We start from the raw sequence: 21,449 nt of genomic DNA, 5'->3' as shown, positions 1-21,449 counted from the left end.
GAAAGAACCAGGAGGAACTAGATTAGAGGTGAGTTTATCTGAGAGATAAACTAGATGCTTTTTCTGTGTGTCTATTTATAAACTGGCTTTTTGTGGCCAGCTGAACCTGTTCTTGCAGTCTGCATCATTGCAGAATTAGAAATCAGCATAGATAATGTTTGGAGCATATCACTACACTGTAACCAGGATTTGGACTTCAAGCAGTATTAAGTTAAGCTTTAGTGTTCGAGTTTACAAAACGAATATCTCTGTATCTACTATTATTGTAGGATCTACTGTACAATATAAAGCACCTTGAGGCGACTGTTGTTGTGATTTGGCACTATATAAATAAAACTGAATTGAATTGAATCATTCAGAAGGATGTTTCAGTCCAAACTATCATGTGATAGATTACAGTCTCGTGTCACTGTAAAGCTCCCTCAGCAACAACAGAAAATATCTGAGCCTCACTCATACAAGTTTGACATATTTTTATTGTCTGTATTTCTTCCAGCTGGGACTGGTTAATGTCTGCCTAGGAACAGAAATTTCAGTTAGTATGGCAAGTTTGGTTAAACTGGTGGAAAATATGACTTTGACATTTACCTGATGTGTAACCTAGTTCTTAGTAGTGACAGTCTGTGAAGCTGAAGCTCCAGTGCATGTGACAAAAAACAAACCACACTGTGCTTCAGAAGCTCTGTGTCGAGGTACCCCCCCCCCCCCCACCCCACTGGGATATATTGTTTTATTTTGTATTCTATTTTTATTGTTGTTAATGTTGATCAATAGACATGTGCTGGGTCTGCACCTCATCTCTGCCCCTACTTTAACCCAGCTGCTATGGCCCAATAAATATAACGTCTAAATAAGGCCATCAAACAGCTCACAGCCTCTTTATCAGAAACGACAAAGTACCAATACTGTTATTACTGACATAACGACAGCAGGATGCACTGATGTGGCTGTTCAAACTAAACAGTGTTCACAGCTTTAGCCGAGAAAATGCGTTTCAGCTCATTTGGTTCCGCCCTCTTTGCGTCAAAACGTCTTGAGGGCGGAACCACTGACAGACTTATCCCAGTGAGGCGTCCACTCGGACTCAGTAACGGACGCACACTCGGACTCGGAAGCGTTTCGGTGTGGGAAGCAGAAGGATGTCTCCTCAGTCGGTGCTGGTGCCTCTCTTCAAACTGTACTTATGCGGGATTAAAGTTCTTCTCTACCAAATTTTCAACCGCTCCTTTACGCTCCCAGGTCAGCTCCGCTCCTCTCTCTTACACAGCTCTCTGTCTGCTGCTTTGTGCCTGATGCATATTTATCACCATATGATCCATGTGCGGTGCTGATGTCGTGAGCATGTCGTCATCGACAGAAGCGCCTGCAGGTATGAAACTGTTCAGTCAGCTGTAAGGACAGGACACGGAGAGTTTGAAGTACTCGTTAGTTCTCTTTGTAGTTCCGGACCGATCGATAGTGTGAGGAAGATGTGATTTCTGTCAGAGACGTGCGGGTGCGTGTGTTTGCGGCTGAAGCTGTTAAAATAGCGTTTTGTATCTCGCAAACGGTTTTATGCTGGGATGAGATTAAACTGAGATTATTCTTACGGTGAGTCCGTCTCCTTGTGGCACCTGCGCGGGCTGTGACACACCTGTACCTGCGCTGTGACACAAAGCTGACTCAGATTGCATCAGAATAATCCTGTTTTCAAAGGAGGTTCATTTAATTTTCATTATCAATCATTTGTTTTTATTTCTTACACTGATTCATGTTTGTACGCTTCCTGTGATGGTGAATGCACTGACCTTTACAAGCACGTTTCTATGCTTTTTCTATTGACGTGCATTAAAAATGTCCCCAGGGACAAGCTTCATACCTCACTGAGCTCATAGGCACTATAGGAAAGGTGTGACATAAGACCAAATGCAAAGAAAAATCTGTGGCGCTGTAACAGCCTGGGTCCATTAAAATGGTGACAGAGGTAATAAGAAGTGAAGCATGTTTTTACCAGCTATTTTAGTCCAAAGTGAACTATATTTATATAACATTAGTGGTGCAACGGATCAAAAATCTCACGGTTCGGATCGGATCACGGTTTTAAGTCACAGATCGGATCAATTTTCGGATCAGCAAAAAAAAGAAAAAAGACAAAAAATTTAACATTTACTTATTGAAGTATTTTTTGCCTGTTAAAAACATTCAACTCAAGACTCATTCCACGCAATTATTTAAAAAAAATTATGGTACAATATAGGACAGTACAGTCTTTGTATCTACCACTCAATTCAATTTTATTTATAAAGCGCCAAATCACAACAACAGTCGCCTCAAGGCGCTTTATTTTGTAAGGTAGACCCTACAATAATACATACCGCTCATTATATCACACTCTGCTGTGATATAATGAGCGGACACGGTCACGTAGCTTTCCTTTGCCCTGGAGGTCCACCCATTTGTAGTAGTTAGGGCAACAGAAGATGCCTGGGACAGTTCAGCCGCAACTTAAATTTTTTCCTGCTCATACATGCTTGGAACTATCTTGCCACTAAAGTGGACGCAAACGAGATATCATAGGGTGGTTCAAGCACGTTCATCATAGTTTAAACCCCTTGTTTTGCACAACGGAATACGGCCTCCCGTCTGCACGTAAACACCCCAATAGCTTCTGTAATAGCTTTAGCCCGGTCGGACTGGGCAGCAAAGGGCTGCTTAAATACCGCAAACTCCTCTGCTCCTCCAGCTAGCGCTGACCATAACTATCGCTTGACAGACCCACCACGCGCACCATACACATACTTTTTTTTTCTTTTTCGAATCATCGGATCACGTGCGTGCTGAACCGTGGAGTGGGATCGGTTCGGATTACGGATCAACCGTGATCTGTTGCACCACTATATAACATGTAATAAAATAATAGTATATGTGAATCCAAACTTTTATTTTTAACCCAAACAGAACTCCTGGGTTAAAGTGGAGTTCAGCAGGTAGGGGAACACCAGCTGTAGTACTGTAACATATCTGAAAGGATCCCAGTGATTCGTGCTGTGAGCTCCAGCAGATCTTTGTGTACCTGTGATTAGCTGCCATGTGTGACCACTGCTGCTCCATAGTGGACTTACACAGCTGACTTCACCATGATCTAACCCAGTGTTTCATTTTTCCATTCCCTACACTGAGGTGGTTTTTCAGGTGAACTTCTCATCACCGAAGACCAGAAAATGTTTGTTTTTATTTTATTTTTCAAAATCATAGCAAAAGTATGTAGACAGGTGGAGTAACAGCTAGAGGCTTTTGAAAACCCACTTATCAAAGGAGCAGTGTTACTGATTTAATTTTAGTGAATAAAGCATGTGACCATAGAGTGGAAAATCACTAATGCATTACACTAAGACAAAGAGGGAAGTGTTTCTGGAGATGCAGATTTGGGTTTTATACCCACATAATCTCACTGAGTGTGTGACTAATGACAGATTTGTTGCATTCCTTTTTGTGGGAATATCCAGCAACATTACAAAAAGATCGAAACTGATTGGCCTTTGATTTAATGAGCCAAATATTCACTTTTAAAAACGGACTTTTATTCTAGTTCTGAACATCAGTGTTACTGGTGACGAAATCAAGATTTGTTGGATATTTGCAATAAATCAATCATCTTTACTAATATGTGTGCTTTTGTTGGAAAGAACCAGGAGGAACTAGATTAGAGATGAGTTTATCTGAGAGACCGCTCAGGTTGGAGGCAGGGCTTTAGACATGTACACAGTAGGATTGTCAAGAAAAAAATGTTACTCCAGTATTTATTGATACGAAAATGAACACAGAATTACGATACTCATTTGCATCAATATTGATACAAACAGCTTAAGAGGAATTTTAGAGGTCAGTAAAGCTCCCGTTTCAACAACATTGATATAAAGTTATCATAAATGTTAACCTGGATGATGCACACGTTAACATTAGACACTTAACTATTAGCTCAAGTGGCTATCAGGTAATTGCTGTGTTATCATTGATGTGGCAGCTAGCAAACTGTAGTTGGATAGAAGAATTATTCCGGCTCAGCTGGTCACAGATGGAGTATTTAACCAGGGCAGATTATATTGGCATAATGTAAATATTGCTTCTTCTTCTTTTTTCAAATGTAGTTATAATGTATCAGCAATTTTTAATTAAAAAAATTCAAGGGAATGTATATTTTTCATCTTCTGCTTATTGTTGTTACATCATAATATAATTATTCTAAAAAACAATTAAAGGAACACTTTGAAAACACATCAGGTCTCAATGGGGAAATAAATCTATACTGATATGGAGTGGGTTGATAGAAATGACACAAGACTGAGCATTTTCTTGCACCAGGTGGGACCTAGAACTAACTGCATAGGGTTTGACAGTGGGTCTAGGGTAGTCTGAGTGCTGTTATCCAGCCTGTAGAGATCCGTGTGTTGCTCCATGGATATACCTTACCAAACTATCACTGACCCACCGCCAAATGCTGCACATTCTCCACAGTATTTCCAGACCCTTTTACATCTTTCACATGTACTGAGTGCTGCAGGTACTACGGCTGCTGCTTTGAAAACCACAGAGCCCCACTAGTGGACGTGACAATTCCACAATTCTATGGCAAATGCTAATTAGGCTCCACAGGGCCAAACAGTAAGCACATAATCCACTGGAGGACCTCGGACCCTCAGGCCACCCTCATGAAGTCTGTCCCAGGGACAGCAGCAGGGAAGCCCAGACCTCCCTCTTGCCACTTCTTCCAGCTTATCTGAAGGAACATCAAGATGTTCCCAGGGAACAGATACACACTCTCCAGTGTGTCCTGGGTTTACGCCGGGGCCTCCTCCCAGTAGGACATGCAGGGCTGGAACACCTTAGAGGACACCCTTAGCTGTTTCCTTTCAATGTGGAGCAGTAGCAGCTATACTCTGAACCCTTCCCAAATGACTGAAAGCCCATCCACGAAAGGTGGAAGCTAATATTCGCTATATATGACAAAAACATCAGGCTAATATTAAAAGATTTATTGCGACGCCACCATTTGCGGCATCTGGTGACAAATGGCTGCCACCAGATGGCAGATGGACACAATAATTTACCTGTATTGGGCATCAATTAAAATTTTAACAATTAAATTAAGCAACTAGTGCGTCTGGTACCAACTACTGATGACAGCAACGATTAGTCGGTTAGTCTCTAGTTAACTCTTCATCATCTACGATAAAACCACCAGAGCTTATCTTTGCATTGTTACATGCTGTAGTGCTATGTTTTTGTTTTTAAGCATTTCAATTTGTTCTACATGGGCAGCACGGTGGTTAGCACTGTTGCCTCACAGCAAGAAGGTCCTGAGTTCAATTCCACCATCAGGCTGGGGTCTTTCTGTGTGGAGTTTGCATGTTCTCCCCGTGTTTGCGTGGGTTCTCCCCGGGTACTCCGGCTTCCTCCCACCGTCCAGCGACCCTGAAAAGGATAAGTGAATGGATGGATGGAATTTGTTCTACATCAATATTACATTTTTTTTTAATCCTAATTTTAGTAACTTTAGTTCATAGTAACTAAATAAATTGCTAAAAAGTGCAATAAAACCACAAAGAAACTGAAAGTCATTTTTCTAGCTGTAGACCTCAATTTATAAATAAAAGGTTGAAAATCCTTTCAAACCACCTAAAATTATTTTTTTGTTTTCATAACTTTGTTCTTGATATGTATTTATTTTTATATATAAACTATAGCAAAAATGGGGAAAAAAACAGTGCATATTGTGCTCAATTTACAAAAAGTCATCAGTACTAAGGTAGTGCAATCAAAGTGTCCCAGTAACCAACAGAAAGTGTATATAGAACAGGAAGTATATAGAAGGCCACAAAGTTAAACAGTATTTTTTTCTGTTATTAATTTCAATAATGCCAAAGCAGCTGAAGCTGATTGACAATCCTCTCTGCTACTTCACTGACCATATCAATGTCTCAGAGGTTTAATTGACTTAGTGCTGTACTCTGATTAAAAAGTGTTCCTTTAATTTGTTTGAGAAGTGTGTTTATATAATTCGCGCAACCTGTGGCAGTCATTTTCACGCAGGGCTAAACAACCATTACACAAACTTGAAATCTGGTTCCAAGAATGTGAACGTAGTTGAAGGATTCGTGTTTTTGTTTTTTTTGTTTTTTTGAAGAGCATGTGAATTGACCGTGTCACGTCACATGTGCCACTTTGGAATGTGAACAGCGTTTCACACGCATTAAATGCGCCATGCTTTAGCAGTATTTGCAACCGGTAGCCTTCATTCCTTAAGGTTAATGTTAATATGCCTGTTTATAATTTGTCATTCCTGTAATTAAATGGTTGTGTCTGATTACTCTGACTCACAAACATTTATTTTGTACAGCCAAATATTGGAGAACTGCAGCTCCCCTTGGCTGTTATTGGTCTTGAGTTAGATACGATGTGGCTGCCAAATAGTTGTGGGTGGAACCATGGTGTAGTAAAACCAGCAGTTAAATGATGTGGTAAACGAATTAGATATGAGTAATTTGTTTAATTGACTAATATTTCTGTTACTGACCTAAAAGGGCAGCAACATTATCGACTTATTAAAGGTAGGTTTAAAGTGGACATGAAACACTGTGTGTAAAGACTCATTTACACTATGGAGGATGTGCTGTCAAAAACTGACATAGATGTAACACTAAAATAAGAATAAGTGCTTAAAGGTTTTAGAACATGCTTAGCACTATCCTGTGCCAGTACAGGATGTGACATCACAGAGTTGGTTGGTTGGTTGGTTGGGGTTAACAGACTTATATTAGTTTATGTAAGCTAGTGACGAAAACTGCTAACTCAATGGAAAACAAGAAAACTAAAACTAAAAAATGTGTTCAAAGGGTATTTTTTTTTTAATTACTCCTGGCTGCAACAACGAGTTTTTTTTCAATCTAATGTGGGTCTATCAGTTGCAAATAACCAACCAACCTGGTGACCTGATATTCTATACTAACTCAAGATGGTGCTAAACATGTTCTAAAAATGTGAACTTTTAAACAGTTATTTCTTAAATCCAGCTTCAGAGGCAGTGTTAAATCTGTCAGTTTTTGAGAGCAGGATTGCGTAGTGTACATGTAGTGTCTCATGTGGCGTTGTTATGTTATGTTACTTGTGCAAACCTCAGTATCAGTGGTAACCATCATGCAAATTCCTATCTTAGCCAGATATGTTATTTTATCTGCTCATTTGCATGTTAATTGTTGGGAGGATTGTAAAATCCAGTTCTCAAACACTTAAAATGTTTTTATCACCAAAATCAAATGTTTATTTCACTGTTCTTGTTAGGTTCTCGATAAGAGAAGCCATCCTGATGGACTTTTTACCTAAGGAGCCAATGGAGGGTAAAAGTTCAGGACCTTCGTGCTCAGGCCTCAACCTGGTCGCACACCCACGTGCCAAAAGCAAAGTGTGGAAGTACTTTGGCTTTGACACAGATGCAGATGGCTGCATATTACACTGGAAAAGGATTTACTGTCGTGTATGTATGAGCCAAATTGCCTACTCTGGAAACACCTCAAACTTGTCATACCACCTTGAAAAGAACCATCCCATAGAGTTCAGTGAGTTCGTGAAAAGCAACACAGATCAGATGCGTGAAGCTTTTGCTACGGCGTTTTCTAGGATAAAGACTGAGCCTACAGTTTCACAGCAGCAGTCCCAGGAAACATGTTTAAGGCAGAGCTTAGACTCTGAAAACAAACGACACAATGATTTGACAGTAGCTATTATGAACTTCATTTGTGAGGGGTTATATCCTGTATGTACAGTTGAGGAGCCTACGTTCAAGAATTTAATCGGTATTGTCGACCCTGGATATTCTCCTCCAAGCAAAAGTGACCTCGCAGGCAAAATGGTTCCTCAAATGTACTGCCATACCCAAAATGTGGTCTTTAATGAGCTTAGTGGAGTTATGAATTGTGGCATTGCTACAGATCTGTGGCAAAGCCAAACACAAAACAGAACATATATTTCACTTTCTGTGCATTCAATCAATTACAACAGTGCATCTGGCTTCTCAGTGACCAACAAATGCCTTAAAACTTTTGAAGTACAAGAGGACAACAGAGCTGAGAATATCACCAGAGCCATGTATGAAGCCTTTGTGAAGTGGGGGATAACTCATAAAGTCATCGGGGCTACCACAGACGGTTCGGTGGATGTGGTGAAAGCATGCTCCCTCCTGGATCTGTCAGTAGAAATGCCCTGCCTTGGGCACACAATCAATCATGCAATGGCTGAAGCCTTCCAGCTGCCACGAGTGAGTGGCTTTTTGGGATGCTGCCGCAAGCTTGTCGATCATTATAGAGAATCTGCTATGTATACAGTACGAGAAAAGCAGAAGCAACAGGGCCTTGCTCAGTGTACACTCATCACAGACCAGGACAGGTCATGGTTTGGTACATTGGCAATGCTACAAAGACTGAAAGAGCAACAGGCTGTTATAAGTACGACACTTATAGAGAGTTCTAGTAGCCATCATTTCACCTTCAGTGGTTCTGACTGGGCCTTGTTGGAGGGCTTGATTGAAGTCCTCCAGCCCTTTAAAGTTGTGGCAAACATGATCACTTCTTGTAAGTATCCAACCATTAGCATGGTGAGACCTGTCCTTCATATGCTCCTGAACACCACCCTCAAAATTAAGGAAGGGGATCTCAAAGAGATCAGCATGAGCAAAGAGGTCATCGCCAAGGTCTTGTCAAGCACATATTCACAGAATTCACAGTTATCCCAAGAGATCGCAACATTCCTCAACATTGCTACATTTTTGGATCCTCGTTATAAGAAACTGCCTTTTCTTTCCACCCAAGAACGCTCCAAAGTTGAGAGTATTATTATTGAAGAGGCCAAAGCAATCCTTGAGAAGCAGATTTCAGAGCGATCGTGCCTTGATGATTTTTCTTTGGTGTCTGATGAGCCACCTTGCAAGAAACAGGGACTTCCGGGTGAATCTTCTGCCAGCACTTCAGTTCAAGACAACCCTTTGGCTGCCATATTTTGCCAGTCAGATGCAGACCAGAGCCAGGAGGAGCTACATGCTCAAGTAGTAGAGGAGCTGAGCAACTACAAGTCACAGAGGGTTCTAGGTCTGAATGAAGACCCTTTGCTTTGGTGGTCGAACCATGCACCTTTGTTCCCCACACTTCCTAAGGTGCTCCAGAAGTATTGGTGCGTTCCTGCCACAAGTGTTCCTTGTCATAGGTTGTTCAGCTCATCAGGTACTTTTCTTTCTGGGAAAAGAAACCGTATACCTTCAGCTCTAGTGGATATGCAGGTTTTCCTGTATGAGAACTCTCGGAGCTACTATGAGCCTGAACCCTGTGAGGATGAATTTGAAACTGTTTTGGAAACCAACTCTAGTTTGGCTCAGCACTAAAGTGACTGAGGTTTTAAAGAACTTTATTTACTTTGCTATCTGTATTCTTTGTGTGTTTACTTGACAGAGGTTCTAAAGGCTGAAAAGCCACTGGTGGCATAAAGGGACAACGTTTTCAGCCTTTATAACATATGGGACACATTAGCTTTTAAGTTAACTGCTGTAAACACATTTCTCCTTTACAGAGTGGATGTCCTTATGCATTCAAAATCTGCACAGAAACTCTATTGTATTAAAATGAAGTAGAAGGTTATAAAAGAAGAAAAGATTTATCGTTTATGTAGCAATATTGTGTTTTGTCTTTATTATAAATGTGTATCAGCTGGTTTTTTGTTTTTGTTGTTTTGTTTTTTAAATTACAACTCATGTGTTCATGCATGCTCAGTCGGCCAGGTAAGTAAATCCCAAAAGGCTGATTCTGTTCATCTGGACATTTTTTAGTGGGAGAAACGTTTCGTCATATCCAGGTGACTTCTTCAGTCTCAGCTGACTGCAGGTTTCAATCTTATAAACAGTACACTTGCATAATGACTGAAACCAGCCCACTGAAGGAACAATGGGCTGGGAGGTCATTTCCTTGATCATTAATATGCAAATCAAAGCTCACTGATCAATGGCCATGAGTCCCATTCACAGAGAGTTGGGGAATGGCTGCAATCACAGCATTGTAAGATGGTGACAGATGTACCCTTAGACCCCATCCTCGATTCAGAGATGGTCTTTCCCTTTTCACGTAAATGGCCTCCTTGACTCCGCCCTCAAACCAGCGTTCCTCCCTGTCCAGGATGTGTACATCCTCATCATTGAAAGAGTGTCCACTGGCCTGTAGGTGTAAATAGACTGCAGAGTCCTGGCCGGACGAGGTAGCTCTTCTGTGTTGTAGCCAGAGGTTGTTTGGTTTCTCCGATGTATAAATCCTGGCAATCCTCCTGGCACTTAACAGCGTACACTATGTTACTCTGTTTGTGTCGGGGGACCCGATCCTTGGGGTGGACCAGTTTTTGGCGCAGTGTGTTTTGGGGTTTAAAAGCCACAGAGACCCGGTGTTTAGAAAAAATGTGTCTCAACTGTTCTGACACTCCTGACACATATGGGATCACTATGGGTTTTCGCTTAGTCAGCGGTTGTGTTTCTCTCCTGGATTGGCTGGAGCTTCCGGGTCAGGACCTGGACCTGGATCAGCTGGAGCAGAGGTGGGAAAGACCATCTCTGAATCGAGGAGGGGGCCTAAGGGTACATCTGTCACCATCTTACAATGCTGTGATTGCAGCCATTCCCCAAATCTCTGTGAATGGGACTCATGGACATTGATCAGTGGTCTTTGATCAGTGGGTTTTGTTCAGTGGTTGTTGATCAATGGTCATGAGAATTTACATAATTATGATGAAGGAACTGACCTCCCAGCCCATTGTTCCTTCAGTGGGCTGGTTTCACTCATTGTGCAAATGAACTTTTTATAAGATTGGAAACCAGCAGTCAGCTGAGACTGACGAAGTCACTTGAATTATAACAAAATATTTCTCCCACTGAAATCACTACATCCAGATGAACAGAATCAATATGGAATATTGGAAGGCTAGGTATTCAGGATTTTTCCATTAGATGGGTCACAAAACCTAAAATCCACAGCCTATTTTTTCCCCTCATCTGTGCACATCTGTTGCATTTAAATGCAAATTAATCTGACAAGTGCCACGCCAAGTCAAGAGGGTATGAAGAGCTATAAGGGAACATGCATGTATCCATTGTTTTTGTGTTTGTTTGATTGATTGATTTGTTTCTTTCTTTGCTTTCTTGGTTTGAGTTATGCAGGCAGTGGCCTAAGCCTAAACAGTGAATCTCAGACTTCCATCAACCCAGAATCCTCTTCTGGCTTATTCTGGGTGGGGCACCAAGTTGTTTCCAAGCTAAATGAGGGATATAATCTCTCCAGTGAGTCCTGGGTCTGCCCGGAGGTTTCGTCCCAGTAGGACATACCCGAAACACCCCACCTAGGAATCATCCTAGTCAGATGTCTGAACCACCTCAACTGACTCCTTTTGACGTGTAGAAACAGTGGCTCAACACAGAGTCTCTATTGATTGACTGATCAAAGGGAGAATCCACCCACCTATTTAAAAAGAAACTCAGCTGCTTGCTACCTTCTCTTGGTTGCTATGCAGAGCTTGTGATCATAGGTAAGAGGTAGGAGATTGACCAGGGAATCAATTGCATTGTTTTAGCTCTGCTGTCTTTTCACTGTAAAATGTCACCCTCCACTTTAAGTATCTCTCACTTTTGAGATACTTAAACTGAAGTGGGCGCTTCACCCTTTTCTAGACTTGGAGATGCTGTCTATCATTCCCACTGCTTCACACTCGGCCACGAACAGTACCTGATGAACTGTGGAAGACCGTCGAGGAGATGAAGTGTTGAGGCCAGTAGCATCTCACTACCACTATGTAGAGTGTGAGTTTAGCTCCGATTCCCTCTCGTGAGTCATTTGACAGTTTTCCTGAATCACTTTGTGGCCATTCTCAAAGTCTTGCTTGATGGTCTCACCTGTACACATCTTGTTGTACACATCTCGGTGGGGGAACGTAGTGCACAAACACACCTCTCCAGGTAAAACATTTGTTGCCCATGCGGGCATGGAAATTCCACAGTAAGGGGTACAAGCACACTCTGCCAGCCTCTTTTCATTTAGAGTAAGTCCAGAGTGGAACAGAGTACAGGCCAGGAAACTGGTTCCAGTGCCCAAGCTGTGCACTGAAGTGAGCCTAACTCTATCTAGTCGCCATCGCTCGCTTGCTTAGGCTCAGACTCCTTTCCCACCAGTGAAGTGACACTGCATGTACCACAAGCCAATGTTGGAAGCCAGAGATGGATTAATTATATCTCTTTAAACTTCATACATTTAAACATGATATTGTGTGATAAGGAAACGTGTAATTTACTGCGCTGTGGTGAATTATTGGTTCATAAATATCTCTAAGAAATACCACTAGGGTGATCAGTTTACACAGTCTGAAACAACAATGTTTTATTTGCTGTTAAATTTAATTTTCAGTGGCTGTTGAGATTTATGTACCAAAACTACATTGTAATGGTTAGGAGAAGATCATGGTACAGATTAAAATAGAATATTTTAAACTCATTAACCATGTGAAAATCTTCCGGTTTGTATGTTGGGGGACGAATGCCTCGCCAGACTTACAGAAACCTGCCTTTGATAGTAGTTGGGCGCATCTTACCTCACTGATCAGTTGTTGTGACTTCCTAGAATACTCTGTTTAGTTGTCCTTTTTGCCCCTCAAATGTCATTCAGGCTATGTACTTTGTAAATACTTGTCCACATATTGCAGAACTGACTGATAATAATTGTGAGTAAAGGTTTAGCTTGCCTGGCTGCGTGATGTCTTCACTTTGCATGGGAACAATGTTCAATATTTGAAAATGCAATGCAGTCGTACAAACGGATTTCACCAATCTGTTCTGGAGCGGTGTATTTCATAGGTTTCATATATTCCTGCTGTTTTCCTGGGTTAAAAGCAAAACAAAGCAGATTAACTGGTATTTATTTCTTAAAGAGCGTTACAAGAAAGGTTCTGTGAAAATTGATCTAAGAAATCCACATTTCATGCTCTTCATTGCACTATTTAAAAGATGTCAGTCACTGGCCTGGGTAATTGGTCATTGTATTTCCCAGTGGCAGTCAAGTAGACTGACATGTCATTGCATTCATAATTAATTTGCATCGTCTTCAGATATGTTTCTAAGTTCTATACAAAACCAGCAGAGCAACTATAGAAAGTTTCTTGTAAATCACCTGACTTACAAAAGTGTGTATAGACTTATCTGCACTCACTGTAATTCTGTTCTGTTGATTCTTTGAATGCTGTGTTGCTGCTGCATATTTACAGATGACTGTTAATAAATCAGTCACGGAAGACTTTCATCCCAGCATTGTCTTAAACCTCATCGTTACTGAACCTCGCCAGAGTTTAAGTGAAAGATTGTGTAATGTTCTTATGTGGTCCCCTCTCTCCTCCTACACAGTCTTACCCAAGCAAAATGGAAGGGTTGCCATTGTGACTGGGGGTACCAGAGGAATTGGTTTTGAAACAGCAAGACACCTGGCAAGCCTTGGCATGCATGTTATCATAGGTAGGCTAATGTCCGATCACATGCCTTCACTCGGTCAGTTCCCCTTTTTATACTTGTTCTTAGTTGTGGCAGTGCCTTAAGGTTGCATTGTTTCAGATGTCCCACAGGCTGGGACTCTGGTCTCAAAAATAAGCTCACTGTGTACAACTATGAGAAAAGGAACCTACTGCCCACTTGATCTATAAACCTTTTGTATGTTGTCTATGGAACTAAACAGCAGCTGTGTTTAATATGAACTTTTTGACCTTTTGTATTCATTTATTGAATGACTTGCACACAACAGCACTGGAATCTTTCCATATATGGAGCTGAATGCTTCATATCTGCACTGCCAGTAGATCCTAGGTTCTCAAAGTGTAGCCCACAGGCCAGCTAAATGTATTAATGAAAATGAAGTGATCTTGAATGAATCTACAGTTTATGCAGGACCAACTGAGCGTTTCACTTAGATTTAAAATCTTTAACTTTTCTAGCACAACAAGGCTAACTAAACGTTCCTGGTGTCAATGCATGCCACCTTACTACTGATTAAAGATTGTTACAAAATGAGAATTCCAACAATAAATACTTTCTGTAAAGACATTAACATACAGACTTTGCAAACCCCAACTCTGGAGCAGGGATGTCAAACTCATCTTATATTGCAGGCCACGTACAGCGCATTTTGATCTTAAGTGGGCCGAACCAGAGACGCCCTCGTTTCAGTCAGTGTAAATACGTTAAACTACACTTTTAACCCCATTAAGTGCAATTTCAATAGTACGTCTCTTTTTTACTACAAGATAAAGAAATGCTGCTGTAGTAACTGAAAGAAATCTGTTGTCACAAATAAATGTGTAAAATTATAGAAAGTTCTGCTATCTCATCGCCCAGGAGAGTAATTCACACGAATTCTTCTGTGTTTTAATTATTGTTTATCTAATTACTGTGGTGTACTATGAATGGTCATGGTACTGGTGTTCATCAGCAGGAAAAGCTGTAAAACCCATGAAAATACAGCTAAAAGTCCAAAATCTATAACTTCCTAAACATATTCCAAAACCATCCAGTGGACCCCATTGGAGTCTTTGGCAGGCCGATTCTGGCCCCTGGGCCTCATGTTTGACAACCCTGCTCTAGATTATTTTTTCATTACCTCCATCATCCTGATGATGACGGACTAAAATACAAGAATATTACCTTCCCCTGTTGATAGACGAGTTGTGATTGGCTTTTTCTCCAGTGTTTTGTTCATTAGTGTCAGTCGTACCAAAGGTTTTGTTAGTGAGTGTAGGCTGTAGGATTGATATCTGCCCACCAAGCCTCTCTTTGATCTTCATCATCTCCAGCTGGGAATGAGAGAGAAGAAGGTGCAGCAGCTGTTAGGAAGATTCATGAAGAAGGGACCGAAGGAACCGGTAAGTCCCATCCAGTAACACGGAAGCTCTCATTCGGTACTGTCTATGAAACAGGAAGTGGGTCTTCCAAAATAAAAGCTCAAATTTCAGATAAAAATGTTATACCATGGCAATGCTTTACATCATAAATACATGTATGAAATAATGTCAGCTGTGATACTTGCTCTCTGAAAAGCTAAATAACATGATCACATCTGAGCTGACACAGAGAGCAAATGAAAGCCGACTGTAGACCCAGACACGGTTTAATGAGTTAAAATAAAGTCTTAGTGTAGTCCAGCCTAACTGGAAAACTCAAAAAATACAGTGCAGAAAAACACACACACATGTCAGGTGTTGCTATCCTAGTGGGGACATCTCATTGACATAATGCTTACCCTAACCATCAAAAATGAAGGCCTGAGCCTAAACCTAACCATAACCCAATTGTAACCCTGACACTAAAACCACATTTTGAGTGTGACACACACACACACACACACACCTTTTATCCCTACACACGGTGAGTATCAGTCATCCCAGCCTGTAGCAAAACATATAAGTGATAATCTAAAATAATATCAATGACAATATTCCAGATTTCTTCCTAAAAATGATACTTTAACAGTAAATAATCGCTGTTATGAACCAGGGATGTCACATTTTCTTCTCCATTACCATGGCAACATTGAGGGTGTTAAAACCAGTTTGACCTCAGACATGATCTCCCCTCAGAATAAAAATGTAAATCCTGACAAACCAGCTTCCCCTGCTGTGTAACAATATGTAAAGAAATTAGCATGTGTGCTAATGCTCACTAGTATAAAGCCCTTCGTCTTACATATGTTCCATACTGTCCTCACTTGTTGAGATGTTTGTTACCTTTGGGGAGTTCTGGGAGACAAACTAAATCATTTCTGCCTATTGATGGTGGAGCGAATGATGTGGCGTGCACAGTGACCTCGAGAGGTCAAATGCACTGCAGCTACTAACTGCTGTTACCTGATGACAGTCATGGAGTCAGAGTCAGGATTCAGTGCTGTTCTTTTCTTACTGCAGCTGAGTTTGTCTTCGTGGACATGACGTCACTGAAATCTGTGCGGCACTTTGTGCGGTTGTTCAGGGACAGAGGTCTACCCCTCCATGTCCTGGTTAATAACGGTAGGCTATACAAACACACACACACTGATGATGGTCTTTACAAAGTCACGCACCAGTTTACTAAATATTGAACTTGTTCCTTTCACGTAGCTGGGACCATGATGGTTCCTGAGAGACAAACAGAGGATGGCTTTGAGTACCACTTGGGCCTCAATTACCTGAGCCACTTCCTGCTGACCAACTTGTTGCTTGATCTGCTGAAGAGGTCAGGAAAACCGGGCTGCTGCTCTAGAATCATCAACATGTCCTCTGCTACACATTACGCAGGAGTCGTAGACATGGAGGACTTAAACAGGAGGTGAGAAGATCAATCAGTGCGTATGAAACCCTCTGAGTCTGAAAGAATACAAAAAGTTTGAGTGATTACATTTTATAATAATCACACAGGAAATCTGCAACTTCACTGTCATGTTTAAACTGGAACACTTTGTCATCTTCATTCCCCTAGATCCCAGAGTTAGCACTGTTAGCGCTCCTGCACACCACTAAAAACAAACTACAGAAGGTACATCCTGCTGCAGGTCACAGCATAGCTGCAGACTTTAATCAGACACATCTGAAGACTGTGCTTCCTGATTTCACCCAGCAAAGTGGTGTACACGTGAGAAGTGGAAGGAAAATCATACATGATTCCAAACATTTTTTACAAATAAATAACTGCAAAGTGGGGTGTGCGTAATTATTCAGCCCCCTTTGGTCTGAGTGCAGTCAGTTGCCCATAGACGTTGCCTGATGAGGGCTAATGACTAAATAGAGTGCACCTGTGTGTAATCTAATGTCAGTACAAATACAGCTGCTGTGTGACGGCCTCAGAGGTTGTCTAAGAGAATATTGGGGGCAACAACACCATGAAGTCCAAAGAACACACCAGACAGGTCAGGGATAAAGTTACTGAGAAATTTAAAGCAGGCTTAGGCTACAAAAAGATTTCCCAAGCCTTGAACATCCCACGGAGCACTGTTCAAGCCATCATTCAGGAATGGAAGGAGTATGGCACAACTGTAAACCTACCAAGACAAGGCCGTCCACCTAAACTCACAGGCCGAACAAGGAGAGGGTGGGGGAATCTGTCCATAGGACAACTATTAGTCGTGCACTGCACAAAGTTGGCCTTTATGGAAGAGTGGCAAGAAGAAAGCCATTGTTAACAGGAAACCATAAGAAGTCCCGTTTGCAGTTTGCCACAAGCCATGTGGGGGACACAGCAAACATGTGGAAGAAGGTGCTCTGGTCAGATGAGACCAAAATGCAAAACGCTATGTGTGGCGGGAAACTAACACTGCACATCACTCTGAACACACCATCCCCACTGTCAAATATGGTGGTGGCAGCATCATGCTCTGGGGGTGCTTCTCTTCAGCAGGGACAGGGAAGCTGGTCAGAGTTGATGGGAAGATGGATGGAGCCAAATACAGGGCAATCTTGGAAGAAAACCTCTTGGAGTCTGCAAAAGACTTGAGACTGGGGTGGAGGTTCACCTTCCAGCAGGACAACGACCCTAAACATAAAGCCAGGGCAGCAATGGAACGGTTTAAAACAAAACATATCCATGTGTTAGAATGGCCCAGTCAAAGTCCAGATCTAAATCCAATCCAGAATCTGTGGCAAGATCTGAAAACTGCTGTTCACAAACGCTGTCCATCTAATCTGACTGAGCTGGAGCTGTTTTGCAAAGAAGAATGGGCAAGGATTTCAGTCTGTAGATGTGCAAAGCTGGTAGAGACATACCCTAAACGACTGGCAGCTGGAATTGCAGCAAAAGGTGGTTCTACAAAGTATTGACTCAGGGGGCTGAATAATTACGCACACCCCACTTTTCAGTTATTTATTTGTAAAAAATGTTTGGAATCATGTATGATTTTCGTTCCACTTCTCACGTGTACACCACTTTGTATTGGTCTTTCACGTGGAATTCCAATAAAATTGATTCATGTTTGTGGCTGTAATGTGACAAAATGTGGGAAAGTTCAAGGGGGCTGAATACTTTTGCAAGCCACTGTAGTTACAGTGCGGTGCAAATGTACTAAAATATGAAAAGTCTGGGAAAATACAAAGAACAGGACTGTGAGTACTGTCTGTCAATGTTTCCTGTAAAAGCACTAAATATTCCTTCTAAATATTATTTATAAATAAATAATAGGCATATAAATAATATTTATTTCTATAACTATTATCCTTCTAAATGTGTTTTAGCTGTAACCTTGCTAAAACAAAGGTACTGTAGATAAAAATATGGCTCAAACTAAAACATTTTGAGAACTTTCTCTGTTTAACTGAATGAAGAAAAAGTGTGAAAGGACTCAGTATAATATAAATCATATTAGGATAAATATTAGTCCTGACAGACGAGTAAAACCAAAACATGTAAATGAGTTTTTCTGTGTCCATGTTCTTCTGAATGGTAGCTGTAGTAAGCAGGTGGAGTAATGAGTAAAGTAAATGCTGACGAGTACATAAGCAGCCAGTAAAGATGAGTCTGGGTAACACCCACACCGTACTCTTTAACAGCAGCTGGATGTGAAGCAGCTTTTCCATCAGGCTGCTCTGAGCTCTGTACCGGCTGCAGTACTCTGGGGGAAGTTTGGGATATATAAAAAAGCCAGGTTAACTCTGATTCTCCCTTCATCCTCTTCTTCCCAGGATCCAGTACAGTTCCCATGGTGCTTACTCCCAAAGCAAACTGGCTCTGGTCCTGTTCACCTATTACCTGCAGGAGCAGCTGACTGCCAGCAGCTGCTCTGTGACTGTGAATGCTGTGGACCCGGGAATGGTGGACACGGCGCTGTACGATAACCTGTGGACTCTGGTGCAGCTGCTCAAGAGGCCAGTAGCCAAGATACTGTTCAGGGTGAGGACTAAGTTATTCATCGTCTTCAGCTGGAAGCTTTTCCTCCATTATTATTATTCTTTGTTCATGTTTTGGAGATTATGTATCGGAATTTCAGGAGCAGGACCACGCCTCCAAACACGCTCCTTCCGGTTGTCATCTACAGAGGTTCCCCCAGTTCTGCAAACTGATCATTCTCGTTTACGTGCCCCACCCTCCCTCCTTGTTCTCAATTCTTTAACTTCTTCACTTCTATTTAGTGCATGGGGATCTGCCAGGCCCGGGAGCCGTCGCCAGTCCCCTTCCAGGCCTTCCCCAAACCACAGCTCTGTTCATGTCCAAGCGTTCACCTTTACCACTAAAAAACTGTCAAACATAAAATGAGGACGTGGCCCAGCTGGTGAATTCTTATCTCCGATACTGATAATGATGTATATAAAGACCTGGTGTACGGTCATGCTGGCCTGTGTGTGTGTGTTCCTCTGTCAGTCATAAATAGTGAGTTGTCCATTGATATTCATCATCACTCTCTCTCACTCACTCTCACACACACACACTCTCTGCAGGTGTAAGCTGTTGGTTAGCAGCTGTGTGTGTGGCTGATGCTCTGCACTAAACCTTCAGTTCAGTTTGAACCACATGGTTGTGAAACTTTGCAGGTGTGTGATGCTGTTATGACATGATGTGTTCACTGACAGGCACAGAAATCAGACATGCTGCACCTGAAGTCTTCTAAACCATCTTTCTGAGAGGAAACACTCACTTTTGGAGATGTTACAGATACGAGACTTTTGAAGCTGTTGTTGTTCTGTGCTTTGCTCAGACTCCAGCAGAGGGAGCCTCTACAGCCGTCTATGCTGCAGCTGCTTCTGAGATGGAGGGGGTGGGTAGCTGTTACCTGTACAACGGCCAGAAGACGCAGTCTGCAGGTGTTTCCTATGACTCTGAACTACAGGCCAAGCTGTGGAAAAAGAGCTGTCAGCTGGTGGGTCTGCAGGAGGCCTGACCCACCCAGCTGACCTTAAGGCTGGATACTTCTGCATCCTCAGTACTCACTGGGACAATCTTATCTAACAGTGTTTGAGAAGTCAAACATTTCAAAGTTTTGCAACAATACTCTTGATTTCATATATAACTTTTACTCATATAGACGTGTTCATTGTGTTATGATTTTAACCACCTCTATTTGAGCTTTACCTGACAAAAAAGATAACTATACCAAAGGAGCAATTACATCCATGGCCTCTGGTAGACCCGAGCTCATGGCCCATCATATGTACCAGACATCAGCATGACTCCACACATGTGCCTGTTTTTAAACCACACCTTAATATGATTAATATTCCAAACAAAGACAGACGTAGAAAGGTCTGAGCTCACATGAAGCCTTCGTGCCTTAGCTTTACCTGTTCATGCCCGTAAATGACTGTGGACTGATTTATATTTCACTGTGTGCTATGATGTTGCTGCTAAAGGAGCAAATCGTGCCTCAGGAGTGATGTATGCTTTATCAGTTTTATTTATATAGCACCAAATCACAACAACACTCGCTTTAAGGCGCTGAAATGACTGAAGGTGGAGCCGGAGGTGGAGCTGGCAGAGTTCAGTATGCTGTGATTTTCATTGGCAGTGAGCAGGATGGATGGCAGTATAAATGAATATTGTGTGCTCAGGCTGGGACAAAGTTAGAGGTGAGACATGTGCATATACGGGACAAACACAGCTGCCAAAGAGGAAGTTCATGGATGTAGTGAAGGAGGGAGGTTAGGATGATCTGCTGTGGTGACCTCTAAATAGAGAAGCTAGAAGAAGATGATTAAAATGTTGGAATGTAGATGTACATAATAAAATACTACATTGATGTGTTTTACTGCAGAATAGCCTTGTATTGGCTGACAGGTGAGTACAGTCAGACTTGGAGCTGAGAGCAGTCCCTTTACCTCAGGCTTCACCCAGAGACGGGACCACTTAGTGTGACTGTAATGCTTCATGAATGTGACTCCATAAAACAAACATGAACCTGTCAGTGTTATTAAAACTAATGATCACTGCTGCTTTAGTCTGGTTTGCTGTAATGAACTCGTCTCCTACATGTTAACGCCTCTCAGACGCTGTCACAGGCCCACAGCGCCACCGTGTGGACACTGTATGCATGACTTCATTTATGTTGTTCCATGTACATTCTGCTCTGTTTCAGCACTTTGGACCAATGTAGCCATGTTTCTGCTGCCTGTGCTGTTATTTGATCTCTTTGCAATGGTAAATAAAAGTCACGTCTCGGTCTATTAAGGATTGGTGTTGTTACTCTGTAGTTTAGTACTGTTGTAAGTACTTTTTCTTGCATGTACTCTTTTAGAGAAGAGTTTTTAGAAAGGTCTAAATCAAAGTCACTCACTGGGCTTTTGTAAAAATCTGCATCTCTACTGAAGCAGCAGTTTGCTTTAACGGATTTGGAAACGAAACATTTTCAAATTACAAAGATGGACAGCCCGAATATTTCCTCAGACCAGGAAACCCAAGCTGAGCTGAAACA

At 41.8% G+C, this 21,449-nt stretch overlaps 2 protein-coding genes across 7 annotated transcripts; both read left to right on the top strand.

Annotated features, from left to right (window-relative positions):
* Window positions 1-1,078: 1,078 nt before the first annotated feature.
* Window positions 1,079-21,194, top strand: dhrsx (dehydrogenase/reductase (SDR family) X-linked). 6 transcript variants are annotated; one of them, XM_063465915.1, is made up of 7 exons: window positions 1,079-1,239; window positions 13,445-13,552; window positions 14,881-14,949; window positions 15,988-16,089; window positions 16,180-16,387; window positions 18,730-18,937; window positions 19,740-21,194. In XM_063465915.1, exons 1-7 carry the CDS (start codon window positions 1,140-1,142, stop codon window positions 19,920-19,922), a joined length of 978 nt encoding a protein of 325 aa, XP_063321985.1. In that variant the 5' UTR covers window positions 1,079-1,139; the 3' UTR covers window positions 19,923-21,194. The 6 variants fall into 6 exon arrangements, with proteins under 6 accessions (XP_063321985.1, XP_063321986.1, XP_063321988.1 ...); XM_063465916.1 differs by lacking the exon at window positions 1,079-1,239 and adding an exon at window positions 1,263-1,369; XM_063465918.1 differs by lacking the exon at window positions 1,079-1,239 and adding an exon at window positions 7,446-7,510.
* LOC134620024 (E3 SUMO-protein ligase ZBED1-like) lies at window positions 7,343-9,911 on the top strand. The gene has a single exon (XM_063465912.1). It carries the CDS (start codon window positions 7,343-7,345, stop codon window positions 9,404-9,406), a length of 2,064 nt encoding a protein of 687 aa, XP_063321982.1. The 3' UTR covers window positions 9,407-9,911.
* Window positions 21,195-21,449: the final 255 nt, after the last annotated feature.

Source organism: Pelmatolapia mariae, linkage group LG23 (assembly GCF_036321145.2).
Source record: "Pelmatolapia mariae isolate MD_Pm_ZW linkage group LG23, Pm_UMD_F_2, whole genome shotgun sequence".
Taxonomy (NCBI): domain Eukaryota; kingdom Metazoa; phylum Chordata; class Actinopteri; order Cichliformes; family Cichlidae; genus Pelmatolapia; species Pelmatolapia mariae.
The sequence above is the reverse complement of the archived record's forward strand: the minus strand, read 5'-3'. Positions and strand labels throughout refer to the sequence as shown.